The sequence below is a fragment of the Podarcis raffonei genome, chromosome 8 (genome assembly GCF_027172205.1).
Source record: "Podarcis raffonei isolate rPodRaf1 chromosome 8, rPodRaf1.pri, whole genome shotgun sequence".
In the NCBI taxonomy this organism is placed as follows: Eukaryota; Metazoa; Chordata; class Lepidosauria; order Squamata; family Lacertidae; genus Podarcis; species Podarcis raffonei.
Genome location: NC_070609.1, coordinates 62,794,596 through 62,810,426, shown reverse-complemented (window position 1 = coordinate 62,810,426; position 15,831 = coordinate 62,794,596). Strand labels below are relative to the sequence as shown.

Sequence of the window (15,831 nt, the reverse complement as noted above, 5' to 3'; positions counted from 1 at the left end):
ATTCACCCCATACAGTTAGAGAAATATTAAAAGCACCACTTTAAACAGTCATGGCTTTCCCCCAAAGGAGCCATAGTCTGTTAAGGGAGCTGAGATTTGTTAGAAGACCCCTAGTCCCCTCTGAAAGCTACAGTTCCCAGAGTGGCTTAAAAATCCTTCTCACTTCATAGGGAACTCTGGGAATTGTAGCTCTGTGAGGGGACTAAGGTGCCGCCTCATGACTGTTAGCACCCTTAACCAAACAACAGCTCCCAGAATCCTTTGGGGGAAGCCATGACTATTTAAAGGGGAATCATGCTGTTCTAAATATATGTTTTGAGTGCTTTACTCCCAGCCCTGGCAACACTTGTAGAGGAATCCCACTTCTCATGGAGGGTAGGAAACAGACCTGAAAGAATAGACCAAAAATTAGAAAAAGGCAGTAATTAACATGGGCCTTCAAGCAGAGAACAGAACTGGCTAACTATGGACCAGTAAAGAGCCTGTTCATTAGCTGTGATGAACAAAAGTAATTGGAGAAGGGAGCTTCTAATTAACATTGTAGGAGGACCTTTGCTGAATAGGATTTGCAACTATGGGACAATGTGGTTGGGGCCCCACCTTGCATGCATGAGGTCATATCAAGACAGGCTGGAAAAGATTCCTGCCTGAAAACCTGGAGAGCTGCTGGTGGCCAGGCTGAACTAGATGGACCTGTGGTCTGTCTGGATATAAGGTAGTTTACTATGCTCTTAAATTTTCTTGGATCACAGGATAAAAAGGGAAATCTGAAAGCTGAAGAAGAGACAAGCATTTTGGACGAAGCTGCCTCAGAATCTGAACATAACAAGGCCCTTCATCAGAGGTGAATAAGCTAAGCAAATATCAAAAAGCAAATGATTTCCACCAAGTCTCAGTTGGTAGATCATGAGACTTTTAATCTCAGGGTTGTGAGTTTGAGCCTCACATTGGGCAAAGGATTCTTGCTTTGCAGGAGGTTGAACTAGATGATCCTTGTGGTCCGTTCAAACTCGACAATTCTGTGATTCTGTGATCACTTAAATTATGTAAATGTGCTGCTTTCTTTGATGCTGTTGTTTCATTGCCCACAATCCTTGCTTCCGCAAAACTACATTTTGTGAATTTCTGCTTTGGTCCATTCACACAGCGGTTATTGGTAGAATCTCAGGTTACATCAGGTAACACAGCACCTCTGATTGCCAGTTAGTTTCCAGGCCCAATTGAAGATGGCAACATTAATTTCAAATCTTTAACTTAAACTGTGCCAGCTGCTTCAGGGGGACCTCCTGCCAATGTGTTTCACTTTGACGTAGGTGCCGCCAAGCCATTGAAGGCGTGGAGTGCCAAAACTCACAGCTCCTGCACAAGCTCCAGAAGTTGGAACGGGAACACGAGGACCTGGTGGAGAGGAATGAGGAACTGGAGTCCCTTCTAGGGGAGACACAGAACCAGACTAAGGATGAGCGGGAGCAGTTTGAGTGTGAGATAGATGGACTGCAGAGGAAGGTAACCCCGACTGGCCAGGTGTTACTTGTTTAGAGCATTTTTATACCCCGCCCATCAGCCCCAAAGGCTCCCACATACAACCAAGACAGTCCCTGCCTGCGAAAATTTACAGTTTTTTATAAAATGACATGCAAGGGAAAAGGGATAGGGAGGGAAGAGGAAAATCAAAACTCAGACATCAATTTCTAGACAGTTACAGAAAGGTAGCCGTGTTGGTCTGCCATAGTCAAAACAAATTTTTTTTTCTTTCCAGTAGCACCTTAAAGACCAACTAAGTTAGTTCTTGGTATGAGCTTTCGTGTACATGCACACTAGTGTATCTGAAGAAGTGTGCATGCACACGAAAGCTCATACCAAGAACTAACTTAGTTGGTCTTTAAGGTGCTACTGGAAAGAAAATTTTTTTTAATTTCTAGACAGTTATTCCTATAATGATCAGCTGCTCCATTTCAGGGGCAGGAGGTGCCTGGTGGAGCCAGAGCTCTGGCAAAGTTGATGGAATAAGCCTTCCGCTTCCTGTCTCTCCCACTGAGGCAAGTCACAGGGCTGTCTTTCCTCTAGACCTTGGGGTCCAGAAGGGGCTTTTGAAGCCCAATCCAATTCACACTCTTGCAAGCTGGGCTCCTGTTTACCATCAAGGCATTTTGTGTTTTTGTTTTTCTCCGCTGGGGTTGAATGTCTGTACGGTGTGAAATGGTTGGTTGAACTGGAGGGCAAGCAGGCAGTGAACTTTGAAAAAGGGTAGAGGCTGACGTAGGATTTGGAGGGAGGAGACAGTCTCTAAGTTCTGGGACATGGGGCAGAGGGCCTTCTCGGTAGTGGCACCCGCCCTGTGGAACGCCCTCCCATCAGATGTCAAGGAAATAAACAGCTATCTGACTTTTAGAAGACATCTGAAGGCAGCACTGTTTAGGGAAGTTTTTAATGTTTGATGTTTTATCGTGTTTTTAATATTCTATTGGGAGCCGCCCAGAGTGGCTGGGGAAACCCAGCCAGATGGGCAGGGTATAAATAATAATAATAATAATAATAATAATAATAATAATAATAATAATAATAATATTACTATTACTTTAGGAGAGACAATCTATCAGTTTTTATTTCTCTGGGTACCTTTTTTTTAACAACCTTGAGTTCAGTTCACCCCTTTTCTACATCAGTTTGTGATTTATTTATTTATTTATTCAATAAATAAATTCGGGCACATTTCCCGTAACATACACATTATATACAGTTTTTCCCAATTTACAATCAAGTGGCATATGTTTTATTTATTTAAACATTTATATGATGCTAATTTATTTTTAAAATACCAAAGTGATCACAGTGATCTGCACATAAAACCACACAATAAAAACCATATCTGAAAGGTTAAAATAAGAAATCATCGTACTGTACTATTGTGGAAAGATGTCTTCTTAACTGCCTGCAGTAAGCCTGACTGAAGAATAAAAGAGTTTTCAGCAGGCATTTTAAAATTTGAAACAGAAGAAGGCTTCTGAATAAATAAATATGCACATTCTTGTTAGCCATTTGCCCTTACATGACATATTTTTTATATGCTGTGTTGGTGAATATACGCTGATGGGTAAAAAGGACTGATGTGGGGCATGATCACTGGATCCAATGCAGGGGAAATCTCTCTGGCAGGAAAGCGATCTAGAACCCCAAACAGTTGGAAGCTATAAGGCTGAGCTAACAGTTTCCAACTGTCAAGAGCAGTTGGAGTCTTCCTGAGCCAAGGGCCTCGTGTGTCTCCCTTCATAAAATGGAGCTACAGGAATACTTCAGTGATAGGAAGCCAGAAAGAAACATAATATACCCAGGAGTAGCTCAATTGGAGGAGATCAGTGAGAGAACATGGCACACAGGTATTTTCATTTGGTTTTCCTCGCTTTGTAAAAAGGGTGGCCCTGCAGATGCTCCTAGACAACAACTCTAATCAGCTCTAGCTAGCATGCCCAACAGTCAGGGGTGATGGGTTCAACAACATCTGGGGGCTCAGAGAGGTTCCTTTAGCCCTGGCCCTAACTGTAGGGCCAACGCTTCTTACTAAGCCTAGTTCCTGGCCTCGGCCAGACCACGAGGTCCTGGGTTTCCTCTCTTGATGGAGATGGAGGGTTCTTTGCTAAACCAAAAACAACCCTATCTCTCCTAGGTGATTGGAACCAGTGCTCTTTTTTGGGGAGGACGCAGGGGTACATATACCCCTAAACATTTTGTGAATCTAAGTTTGGCCTCATTGAGGGCCATTCTCATTGAGGCAGTATTTCAATATGAGTAGGAAAATAAGAGTACTCCTAAACATTTTTTTAATAGAAAAAAAGCACTGAATGGAACTATAATAATTCTCAATTTTGCTCCTAAGTGGGGTTCTCTTCCGGTGCCACAGCACTAGAAAATTAGGGAACGAGTGGAGTGGCTGGCATTTTTCATGGGGAAAGTCTCCTGGATAGGACATTGTTGTTGTTATTATTATTAATCATAATTATTGCCCGTCCTTCACCCTAACATAGGGCTTGGGGCAGCAATCCCATCATCTCTTGCCATTGACCCAGCTGGCTAGGACTGATGGGGGCTGGAGTCTAGCAGGATCTGGAGCCCCAGTTTAACGTATTTTCTGTTTGGTCCTGAGTCAAGCCTGTGCTCCATTTAGCCCAGAGCTGTGTCTTCCCACTGGCAGTGATCCTGTGTGGTCCCAAGCAGAGGCATCACCCCGGTCTTGCTACATGAGATATGCCGGCACCTGAAGCCAGGCCTTTTTTTTGCATACATGTGTGGCGGTGCATAGCCCACTTTCCAAAGGATTCAGAGGGAAGGTGAGGTTTGAGCTCATGAGTTCTCTGCTCACACTCTCAACCAGCTTTTCTTTGATTGATTGGTTGGTTGCTTCCATTTCTATACTGCCCTTCCTCCTGTGGGAGCTCAGAGCAGTAAACAGCATAAAAATACAATCTAAACAATGAACCCCAAAATCAAAATACAGAGAATACTGGCTGCTGAAATTTCAGTAAATGTTTAAAGCATATTAAATATTATATCTACCACATCTTAAAATATAATTTATTAATACATATAACACATCTATCCCACCTTCCTCTCAGGTTACATTTAAAAACATTGTTATAAAATACAAATAATCATTAAAATATATCAAAACACATTCAGAACCAGCAACTAAAATCCAGTTTGCCCTGACCTCAGGTCAGCATCATCTGCCCCTTCGTTTCCAAAGGCCTATCTGAACAGGAAGGTCTTAACCTGTTGGCGATAGGTTAATAAAGAGGGTGTAACCTCTCTTGGGAGGGAATTCCACAATATGGCAGCAGCTACAGAAAAGGCTCTCATGTCATCACCAGCCATGCCTCTCGGAGAGAAGGTACTCCCCTGAGGATCTTAAAACTAGGGCAGGCTTGTAGTGGGACATATGAGCTTTCAGGTAACCTGGGCACCCAAGCCATGTATTCCAACATCAGGAGTTGTGTGAAGGGGTTGGGGGACTGAAAAAGGCACTTCTTTTTTAAAAATAAAACCTCTACCCTCTTGTTTGGGGTGTGTGTCAAGATTTCTCGTTTAGAGGCAGAACTGTGGAAAGCGCAGAAGAGTAAATCCAATATGGCTGACGAAGAAACAAGCAAAGTGGCAGATTCCCAAGAGGCAAGGAACAAGGTTGAAGGGGGTGTTTTGGGGGCCCCTAGATTGGGAAGGAGGTGGAAGGTGGGGGTGCACCTCTGAGGCCCATCACCATTGGGTTGCATGGTCCATACTTGCAGACCTCCCCTTTCAGCAGGCTGACAATGGTTGCAATTTTCACTGGTCTCAGGCGGAGAAAAGTAAGCGAGAGAAAGTGGAAGAGCTGGAAAGCAAACTCTTGGAGGAGACAGAGTGGAGGAAGCAGCTGGCCTGCAACCTCGAAATGACACAGAAAGCATTGAAAGATGGAAAGAAGGTGAGTGGTCCCCAAATTATTATTGTCAGCTGCTTTTAGAGAGCCTCCAAGGACTAGGTCAGCTGATGCCTTGACAAAGGAAATAGTTTGACTGGTTCAGCAAGTTTCCTGTTAGAGATTCCAGCCTCACATACTCAAGATCACAGGCTTGGAAAGGACCCCTGGGTATCATCCAGACTGAGCCCACCCCCCAAATATAGCAGTAACTTGCCAGCTAAAGAGCTCTCATTGCAAGCCGGCCCAGCTAACTCCTTTGGCTGTTCAACCAGGAGCTGCACAGTTCCAAGTCAGAGCTTCTGCGGCTTCGGGGAGCAGCTGAGGAAAGAGATTTTATGCACGTGACTCTTGAGAAACTACAGCAGGAGAATGTGATGCTGGAAATGAAGGTGAGCCTTGGGGGAAACTTAGTAATCAGAAGTGCTTTGAAAACAATGCCCATGAATAAGCTTCCTTCTGTTGAGACAGACCATTGAGTACACTTTGACTGGATCTTAGCCTCCCACTCCTCACCTTGAACCAGGAGGACCCACGCCACATTACAGAGTGAGGTTCCCCAACATTTTCAGAACACTGCCATGTGATATTTGGAAGGGTGAGGGTGCTGTTTGAGTTGCAGAAGCCCACCCCTTTAGGGCCACACTTTACTTGGTCCTGGTCAGCGCTCTTAACTTGGGATATTTGCGTTCCTAACCTTGCAGGTGTCAGAGCTCTTCCAGGAATGTGAGCAGCTCAACCACATTCTTACAGAAGGGAAAAAACCCGGGGAAATATCATTGGCAAGCCGGAGGATGTGCCCTGAGCTGACAGCTAAGGAGAGGGCTTTGGAAGATCAGATCCACAGCCAGGGAGAAGAAAGAGAGCAGCTGCGGTAAAATATCTAAATAAAGATTTAAAATGTATATTTTATTTCAATGTATGCATTTCTAAGCATACTGAGCTGTCTCCAGTGTTGGTCCTGTTCAGAGCAGACCTACTGAAATAAGTAGACATGACTTTCATAGGGCTTCTCTGAATAGGGCTTGGCTCACTTCCACACCATATATTTAAAGCACTCTGATACCACATTTGCAGTCATGTCTCTCCCCACCACCACTCTAATAAATGAGCACAGCAGTTTGTTAAGGGTGCTGGGAACTGTAGCTCTGTGAGGGGTCTCCCAACAACTCTCAGCACCCTTAACAAACTGCAGTTCTCAGGATTCCCTGGGGTATATCATGTGCTTTAAGTGGATGGTTTGTACGCAGCCCATGTCAAGAAGCCACCAATACTCCAGCAAGTATCCATGCTTATATTTTTGTCCCTTATCTTGGGGGAATTACAAAACTCACACCCCATTTTTAATAGGTTATGCTGCAGTAAATGGCATATATCTGTCGGCCTCTTTCTCTCCCCTCCTCCCCCTCCCCCTTCAACCTCAAGTGTTAGATTGTTAGAGAGCAAGAAGAAAACAGAGGAACTAGAAAAGAAGGTTAAGGAGAGCTATGAAGAGAGAAGACGCCTGTGGGAAGAAAACATGCAGTTAAGGAAAGACATGCTGGATCTCCAGTGTCAGCTTAACACCAAGAGCACGGCAAACGTCAGGGCGAAACGCGAGGCTGGCTTTGGAGAGAATCCCCCCCGCAAGACACAGGCTCCCATGGGGAGCACAGATGGGGAACCGAAGCAGGTAAGAAGGCTTCCTGAATGAAATACCTCTTCAAGACAGAGGTTCCCCCAAAGTAAGACAGCCTCCTGCAAAAAAGAGAAAGTGCTGGGATTTGGGGGGGGGTTGTCTCAGTAGGAACACGGAATCATTGCAGATGCAGATGTAAACAGAGGAACCTAGAACTTTCCAAAGCTATTTTTCAGAATTGTAGAGTTGGGAGGAGCTCCCTAAGGGTCCTATAGTCCAACCCGCTGCAATACAAGAATAACAGCTAAATAATCCTGGACAGATGACCACCCGACCTCTGTTGAAAAACCTCCAAAGGAGACTTCACTACCTCCTGAGGCTGTCTGTTCCATTGCTGAACAGCTCTTATTCTCAAAGTTCTTCCTAATGTTTCATTGGTGGGTGGATAGTCCATAGTCACAGGTGTATAGGGGTGTATTCAACTATGCCCTATGCAGAGTAGACCCACTGAAAAGAATGGACCTGAGTTAGTCATTCTCATTAAGAACATATGAAGAACTTGCTGGAGTAGGCTAGGAGCTCACCTAGTCCAGCATCTTGTTCTCACTGTGGCCAACCAGATGCCTGTGGAAAACCAGCAAGCAGGACCAGAGCTCATGAACCTTCTCTCCTCTTGTGGTTTCCAGCATAGCTGGCATGGCTAGTAATCATCAAGAGCCTTCTCCAGGAGTTTCTCTAATCCCCTTTTAAAGCCATCCAAGTTGGTGGCTTTCACTGCCTCCTGTGAAAGCAAGTTCCGTGGTTGAACTATGCATTAATTGCAGTGCGTCCACTCTGAGTAGCACTTGCATTGGATAGATGTATACAACCCATGATCTACTGGCAACCCTCAGTGGTCTATTGGTAAGGCTGAGAGAGCTCAGCAGATCTGGGAGCATTGTGGCAGGGATTGGCATGGGATTGGCTACTGAGCATCACTTGGTTCCCAGAAGGCTCCTAGGCAGTGTTGGGCGTGTCCCCAGCTCATGTGGCCAATACTGCTCAGGTGGTGTCACAGAGAGCAGGAAATGGTCCCAGTCCCAGTCCAAGCCCTGTGTTGCTCCTCTCTGCATTCATCTGGCAACTGTATCAGCTGCCTTCCTCACAGCTTCTGCTCTGTCTCACAGGGTCTGCTGGGGGAGAGACCTGAGCAGAAGGAGGACGGGCATCTTCTCTGGCAGGATGTTCAGCGCATCCAGAACTTGGGCAGCTCCACCGAGAAGGAGCTGAGGTACGAAAGGGAGAAGAACTTGAAATGCAACATCTTGCTTCAGCAAGAAAACATCAAGGTAGGTGAACCCATCCCCATAGGGGCAGGAAATCCAAGTGACAGTTTTGAAAGGGATGGGGACATGCCCCTTCTTCTTTGTCTTATTCCTCCTCTTTTTCCTCCTCCTTTTCTTCCTCCTTCCTCCTCCTCCTCCTTTTAAGACATGTGTTCATTGAACAGATTTATGCCCTGGCTTTGTTAGGCCAAAGCATCTCCACTTGACTAACACATAATTTTCATTATAATATTCATGAGGTGCTTCTTGAAAAGATATCTCTTTGCTTATTCCTGGCCCTTTCAGGCTGAATTTTGTGGGCTGTGGCCAACCAAGTTCCACCCAAAGCAGACCCTTGGAAATTAGTGGACATGACTAACTTAAGGTCCATTAATCTCAGTAGGTCTCCTCTGAGTAAGACTCAGTTGGCGTTTGCTTGCCTAGTCTTGCCATGCAAATAGCTCTCCAAACAGAAGGTGTTGCTTGTTGGATCACCATTTTAGCTTGCACTTAGCCCTGTATCAATACTTTTATGTACCAGCTGAGCCGTGTCACCTTCTGTTTGCCTCATGTCCCAGTCGGATTTGAGTGTTGAAGCCTTTGGCAGACCCATAGCTGGGAGTTGGAGTTCTTTGCCTGGCAATGAGGGCCTGGACATTTATCAGGGAACTGCCGTTTTGTTGTCCCACTTTCCTGAAAGTGCCACCTTTTCTCTGCCCCACCCTTTCAGGTCAAAGCCGAGCTGAGGCAAATGCAGCTGAAGCTCTCCGACTCCGCCAAGGCCTGTTCGTCACTCACTTCACAGTGGGAGCTCAGCCAGCAGAAGGTCAAAGAGCTGGAGCTGGAGCTGCTCAGGCAGACACAGGCGGCCAAGCAACTGAGCAGCCTGAGGGAGAAGATCGCCCAGGAGAAGGCCAGGGCCACTGAGGCTGAGAGAAAGGTCAGTGGCCACAGCTGGGTTCATGGTTCCAAGCTGCTTTCGACAATGCCATCTTGAAAAGTTGCAGAAGTATTTGTTTAGTTAAAAAAATTAGACCCTGCTTTGCACTATGTGCCTCAATGTGGCTTGTTTAAACAGTGGAATTTGCTCCACCAACTTGGATGGCTTTAAAAGAGGGCTGGACCAGTTCATGGAGAGGGCTATTGAGGACTGCTGGCCAGGATACCTGCGCTCTGTGTTCATGGTTGGAGGCAGCAATGCTTCTGAACACCACAGGAGGGGGAGTGCTCTTGTGCTCAAGTCCTGCTTGTGGGCTTCCCATAATAGGTCTCTGGTTGGCCATTGTGAGAAAAGGATGCTGGACTAGACAGGCCCCCTCTGGCCTGATCCAGCAGGCTCTTCTTATGTTCTTAAATAATGTTCTTTAGCTTGAAACATCCTCCTACAACCCTCTTGCTGCTTCCTGATGAGTGTCACTGGGTTGTTGTAGCCCATAAAGAATCTCTTTGTTCATTCCTGCTGCATCTCCCACATTGAGGCAATGCTTTGCTTTCTGTGTATCTCTTCCTTCCAAATCTCTGCTGCTCCTGAGGCTGCTCTTTCCGCCCCTCCAACTTCTCTGGCAGACTGGGAAGGTGCATCCCATACAGCTGTGACTATTTAGTTCCTAAATTCTTCAGGTCCCTTTTGTTAATGGTTACCTACCTGGGCCACTCAGAGCCCTTGCTGTCTCGCATCACCTTCTTCTTAGATTTTGGAACTGCAGCAAACACTGAAGGAATCTCACCACCAAGTACGGCTCTCTGAGACCCACGTCTTGGTGAGGAAGCAGCTGGAGGAGCAGCTGAAGGAGGCCAGGGAAGAGGAAACCAAGGCCCAGCGGCAGTTCCAAGAGGAGCAGCGAAAAAGGTAGCAGAAATCACCTCAGTTTCTCTTCTGTAAGACAGGAACAGAATCTGTGGTGTAGGGGGATTTGGCCAGCTGATAAGCAGCAGGGATTTGTCCAGAGAAAGTTTGCTCTTTATTCTTTATTAATTATTACATTTTCATTCCACTTTCTCTCCAAGAAGCTCGAGGTGGCATGCACGTTTCTTCTCGCTCCCATTTTATCCTCAGAACTCTATGACGTAGGCTTGGCTGAGAGACTATGAATGGAGTAATCTGCATAGGGCTATTTTGAATTGGATAAGATGCAAAGGATAATTTGCAATTTTGAATTGGATAATTGGCATTACCAAAAAAAAATGTGATGCCCCAGAGAGTGATCCAATTTAGCATTTTTATTTTAGATATCTTTAGTAAACAAAGTGAAAAGCTTCAAAACTGCCAAACTTGCCAAATACCATATTTGCAGTTGGCATCCAGTCATTAGGTTATGTCCAGTGCAAGTTCTACTCAAAGCTAGACCCATTGATAATAACTAACCCAGGTACATTAATAAGTTTACTCTGAGTAGAACTTAGTTGGATGCAACCCGTTGTTACTAATGACCATGGAAAAATGAACCACACTGGATGATTTCCTGTTTTGCATCATAATAATAATAATAATAATAATTTATTATTTGTACCCCGCCCATCTGGCTGGGTTTCCCCAGCCACTCTGGGCGGCTTCCATAGAAACCAAAAATACACTAAAATATCACAGATTAAAAACTTCCCTGAACAGGGCTGCCTTAAGATGCCTTCTGAATGTCAGGTAGTTATTTATCGCTTTGACATCTGATGGGAGGGCGTTCCACAGGGCAGGCGCCACTACCGAGAAGGCCCTCTGCCTGGTTCCCTGTAGCTTTGCTTCTCGCAATGAGGGAACCGCCAGAAGGCCCTCGGCGCTGGACCTCAGCATCCGGGCAGAACGATGGGGGCGGAGACGCTCCTTCAGGTATACTGGGCCGAGGCCGTTTAGGGCTTTAAAGGTCAACACCAGCACTTTGAATTGTGCTCGGAAACGTACTGGGAGCCAATGTAGGTCTTTCAAGACCGGTGTTATATGGTCTCGGCGGCCGCCCCCAGTCACCAGTCTAGCTGCCGCATTCTGGATTAGTTGTAGTTTCCGAGTCACCTTCAAAGGTAGCCCCACGTAGAGCGCATTGCAGTAGTCCAAGCGGGAGATAACCAGAGCATGCACCACTCTGGCGAGACAGTCCGCGGGCAGGTAGGGTCTCAGCCTGCGTACCAGGTGGAGTTGGTAGACAGCTGCCCTGGACACAGAATTAACCTGCGCCTCCATGGACAGCTGTGAGTCCAAAATGACTCCCAGGCTGCGCACCTGGTCCTTCAGGGGCACAGTTACCCCATTCAGGACCAGGGAGTCCTCCACACCAGCCCGCCCCCTGTCCCCCAAAAACAGTACTTCTGTCTTGTCAGGATTCAACCTCAATCCATTAGCCGCCATCCATCCTCCAACTGCCTCCAGGCACTCACACAGGACCTTCACCGCCTTCACTGGTTCTGATTTGAAAGAGAGGTAGAGCTGGGTATCATCTGCATATTGATGGACACCCAGTCCAAACCCCCTGATGATCTCTCCCAGTGGCTTCATATAGATGTTAAAAAGCATGGGGGAGAGGACGGAACCCTGAGGCACCCCGCAAGTGAGGGCCCAGGGGTCTGAACACTCATCCCCCACCACCACTTTCTGAACACGGCCCAGGAGGAAGGAGCGAAACCACTGCATAACAGTGCCCCCAGCTCCCAGCCCCTCTAGACGGTCCAGAAGGATGTTATGGTCGATTGTATCAAAGGCCGCTGAGAGATCCAGCAGAACCAGGAAACAACTCTCACCTTTGTCCCTAGCTCGCCGGAGATCATCAACCAGCGCGACCAAGGCAGTTTCAGTCCCATGATGAGGCCTGAATCCTGATTGGAAGGGATCCAAATGGTCCGCATCCTCCAGGCGTGCCTGGAGTTGTTCAGCAACCACGCGCTCAATCACCTTGCCCAAGAATGGAAGATTTGAGACTGGGCGATAGTTGGCCATACTGGCCGGGTCTAAAGATGGTTTTTTAAGAAGTGGTTTAATGACCGCTTCTTTCAGCGGATCTGGGAATGTTCCCTCACAGAGGGAAGCATTCACCACCCCGCAGAGCCCATCGCCCAGCCCTTCCCGGCTTGCTTTTATTAGCCAGGATGGGCAAGGATCAAGGAGACAGGTGGTTGGTTTCACGCGTCCAAGCAGCCTGTCCACATCCTCGGGGGTAACGGATTGAAATTGATTCCATGCCACTTGACCAGACAGAGCTCTAGCACTCTCCCGCCCCAGCCCTGCTCCCACGGTGGTGTCTAGCTCCTTCCGAATATGAGTGATTTTATCTGCAAAAAACTTTGCAAAATCGTTGCAGGATATCTTGGGGTCTTTACAAGGCCCCGGTGGTAAAGGTGGTTCCGTTAAATTGTGAACCACCTGAAAGAGTCTCCTGCTACTATTTTCTGCAGATGCAATAGAGGCGGTGAAGAAAGTCTTCTTCGCCGTCGCTATCGCCACTTGGTAGGCTCGAAGTTGAGCTCTAACCTGTGTCCGGTCAGATTCGGAGTGAGTTTTTTGCCACCGACGCTCTAGCCGTCTCAGCGATTGTTTCATCGCCCTCAGCTCCGAAGAAAACCACGGGGCTGTCCGGGCTCCATGCAATCGGAGAGGGCGCTTCGGAGCCAGACAGTCGATAGCCCTGGTTAACTCCGCATTCCAGCGGGCCACCAGGGAATCAGCTGAAAGGCCATCAACATGGGATAAAGCATCCCCTACCACTCTCTGGAAACCATCTGGATCCATTAAGTGGCGGGGGCGGACCATCCGAATTGGTCCCACCTCCCTGCAGAGGGGAAGGGTCGCGGAGAAGTCCAGTTGCACCAGGAAGTGATCTGACCATGGCACTTCTTTTGTTTCACTTTTACTTAGTGTCAGATCACCCACGTCACTAGAGGTGAACACCAGGTCTAAGGCATGTCCATGACTATGAGTTGGGCCAAACTTATTCAGGGACAGCCCCATGGAGGCCATGCTTTCCACGAAGTCCCGAGCGGCCCCTTGTAAGGTCGTGTCGGCATGGATGTTAAAATCCCCTAGGACAACCAAACTAGGTGTCTCCAGGAGAAAATCCGCCACGACCTGAAGCAGCTCAGACAGGGAATCCTTGGTGCAGCAGGGAGGTCGGTACACCAAAAGGAATCCTGTACTGCCCCTATTGCCCAACTTCCAGAACATGCACTCAGAAAACTGGATCTTCCCAGTAGGACGCCTGGTGCAAGCTAGTGACTTCCTAAAAATCACTGCAACCCCCCCTCCCCGCCCACATGACCTGGGTTGCTGTGTGTAAGAGAAACCTGGTGGGCAAGCAGCGGCAAGGACAGGCCCATCTGCTTCCTCCAACCAGGTCTCCGTCACACATGCCAGGTCAAATCCTCCATCCACAATCAGGTCGTGGATGGCAGTGGTTTTATTCATCATTGACCTGGCATTACACAGCAACACCTTCAGGTCATGTAGGTTTCCCCTGTTGATTCCAGTATCCATCCGGTCAAGGCCAGACCCGGAGGCAGGGATAGTCTTCAGACAACGACTAAACCTGCCTCCTCGGTAATGACATGATCTGGTCTTAGCGTAACTCCGCCTCCTGCCCATGATCACCGAGATCGGATGTCCCAGTGCTTCCCCCCCTGTGGAACTTGTCCCAGCCATCGTGTTGGCTGGGGCCCCACTCCCAGGCAGCCCTGATCCCGCCCCTTAAAAACAAAACGCAAACTATACAGAACCAATAAAACAACAACAACAAAAAAGAACAGAACAATTATACTAAAATTAATCCCCAACCAAATATCCATCCCACCCACCCCCAACAAAGGAAAAAAGGAAAAAAAGAAATAAAAATTTAAATTGCCACCGACTGCTTGAGGACATTTTAAAGCACATTAACCACCTGGAACAGGGAAGCAATGGCAGAACACTTCCCACCCTTCCCAAAAAGTTTGTTCCAAAAAGGGCCTGGGCCACGCCCCCTGGGCCAGTTGGAAAAGGCCCTGGAAGGGAGCAGGCCCTGCAGTCCTCACCCAGCCGATGGTCCGAGGCTTCCCCGCAGCAGGAGTCCCTTTATAGCTGGGAGAGAGGGCCTGGGCCACGCCCCCTGGGCCAGTTAGAAAAGGCCCTGGAAGGGAGCAGGCCCTGCAGTCCTCACCCAGCCGATGGTCCGAGGCTTCCCCGCAGCAGGAGTCCCTTTATAGCTGGGAGAGAGGGCCTGGGCCACGCCCCCTGGGCCAGTTGGAAAAGGCCCTGGAAGGGAGCAGGCCCTGCAGTCCTCACCCAGCCGATGGTCCCATCACTGGATTTTTCTCCTTGTTGGCTGCCAGGAAGCTCCTGGATCAGCAGACAGAAGATCTGCAGCAGCAGCTCAGGCACTCGCAGGAGAACGAGGCGCAGCTGGCCAGGACTTTTGCTGAGCTGCAGATCCAGCATCAGCATCAGGAGGCCCAGTTGCGGATCCTGGAAGAAGAGAAGAAAACCCTCTCCAATGAGGTGAGAAAAGGTCGCTGCTAGGGGTGGACAAATCCAGCAATGAATTCAGTTTACCATTTTTTCAATTTATGAAGACAGATATAATAAATAAGGCTTTTGTGATTACTTAGTGTACAGAAGCAGATGGTTTCAGTTTTATGTTCTCTTACCTGTTACTTTGTCTCATATAAAGCAGTGGCTGATAACAACACGGATCCTATTCTATTAAACCAGCCCTGCCACCATCCAAACACTGTCTCCACTGCCACCCACTCCCAAACTCAGCTGAGCCCCACCCCAAATTGTCTCCCATCATCATTCAAACTCCCTTTCAAACGCTTATTCAATCACCAATCACTTCCAAGCACATTTTGTCTTCCCCTCCTAACCTAACACATACTTTAAATCATGTATTATAGTTACCTGAACAGAGACCCTTTTGTGGTAGCCTATACAGTGCCTCTTGGGTAAGCATATGGGAGCAGGTGGCCCTTAGATGCTCTGGTTCCAGGCTCTGCAAGGTTGAGAGCAGGGATTGTCCTTTTAGAACAGCATCTACATGTCCTCTGTCACAAGTGACTGCCTGCCAGCTTGTCCACATGGCTGGCCTCTGGCTGAATTTGGTTAGCAATTGACTGATGACCCCATGCCAAATCTCCCTTTCAGCATCTCCAGTGTCAGAAATACAGCCAGAAGATTTCAGGGCAGCTGTTGGGGTTGCAACAGGAGAGGGAAACCCTCCGGGAAGAGTATGAGCACATCCTGAAGGAGGTGGCCATTTCTGTCAGGTGACTACACAAACGAGATTAAAGCATGGCTGTGGAACCTTTGGCCTGGGGCCTGAATCCAGCCCTCCAGGTTTATCTGCCTTTCCCTTGGGATTATCTTCAGGCCACACTCCGTCCTGGCTCTGCTTTGCTGCCTCCTTGCGTGCTTTTGTCTGCCTGGACTGTGTCCTTGAACTCTGATCATGCCTCTTGCTTGCTTGGGTGGACAGCAGAGAGAGGGGTCCCTATGCAGAAACCAGCCTACTGGG

At 47.8% G+C, this 15,831-nt stretch overlaps 1 protein-coding gene across 6 annotated transcripts in view; it reads left to right on the top strand.

Annotated features, from left to right (window-relative positions):
* CCDC30 (coiled-coil domain containing 30) overlaps window positions 1-15,831 on the top strand; it is a 39,563-nt gene that overhangs the window by 19,521 nt on the left and 4,211 nt on the right. For 5 of the 6 annotated variants that reach the window (XM_053400363.1, XM_053400364.1, XM_053400365.1 and 2 more), the window contains 12 exons: window positions 753-844; window positions 1,314-1,506; window positions 5,071-5,175; window positions 5,330-5,455; window positions 5,725-5,841; window positions 6,154-6,323; window positions 6,875-7,121; window positions 8,234-8,395; window positions 9,102-9,311; window positions 10,063-10,220; window positions 14,651-14,816; window positions 15,462-15,583. In XM_053400363.1, the coding sequence (XP_053256338.1) occupies window positions 753-844; window positions 1,314-1,506; window positions 5,071-5,175; window positions 5,330-5,455; window positions 5,725-5,841; window positions 6,154-6,323; window positions 6,875-7,121; window positions 8,234-8,395; window positions 9,102-9,311; window positions 10,063-10,220; window positions 14,651-14,816; window positions 15,462-15,583 (1,868 nt within the window). The remainder of the gene's footprint in view (window positions 1-752; window positions 845-1,313; window positions 1,507-5,070; window positions 5,176-5,329; window positions 5,456-5,724; window positions 5,842-6,153; window positions 6,324-6,874; window positions 7,122-8,233; window positions 8,396-9,101; window positions 9,312-10,062; window positions 10,221-14,650; window positions 14,817-15,461; window positions 15,584-15,831) is intronic. The other variant, XM_053400366.1, reaches the window with a different exon arrangement.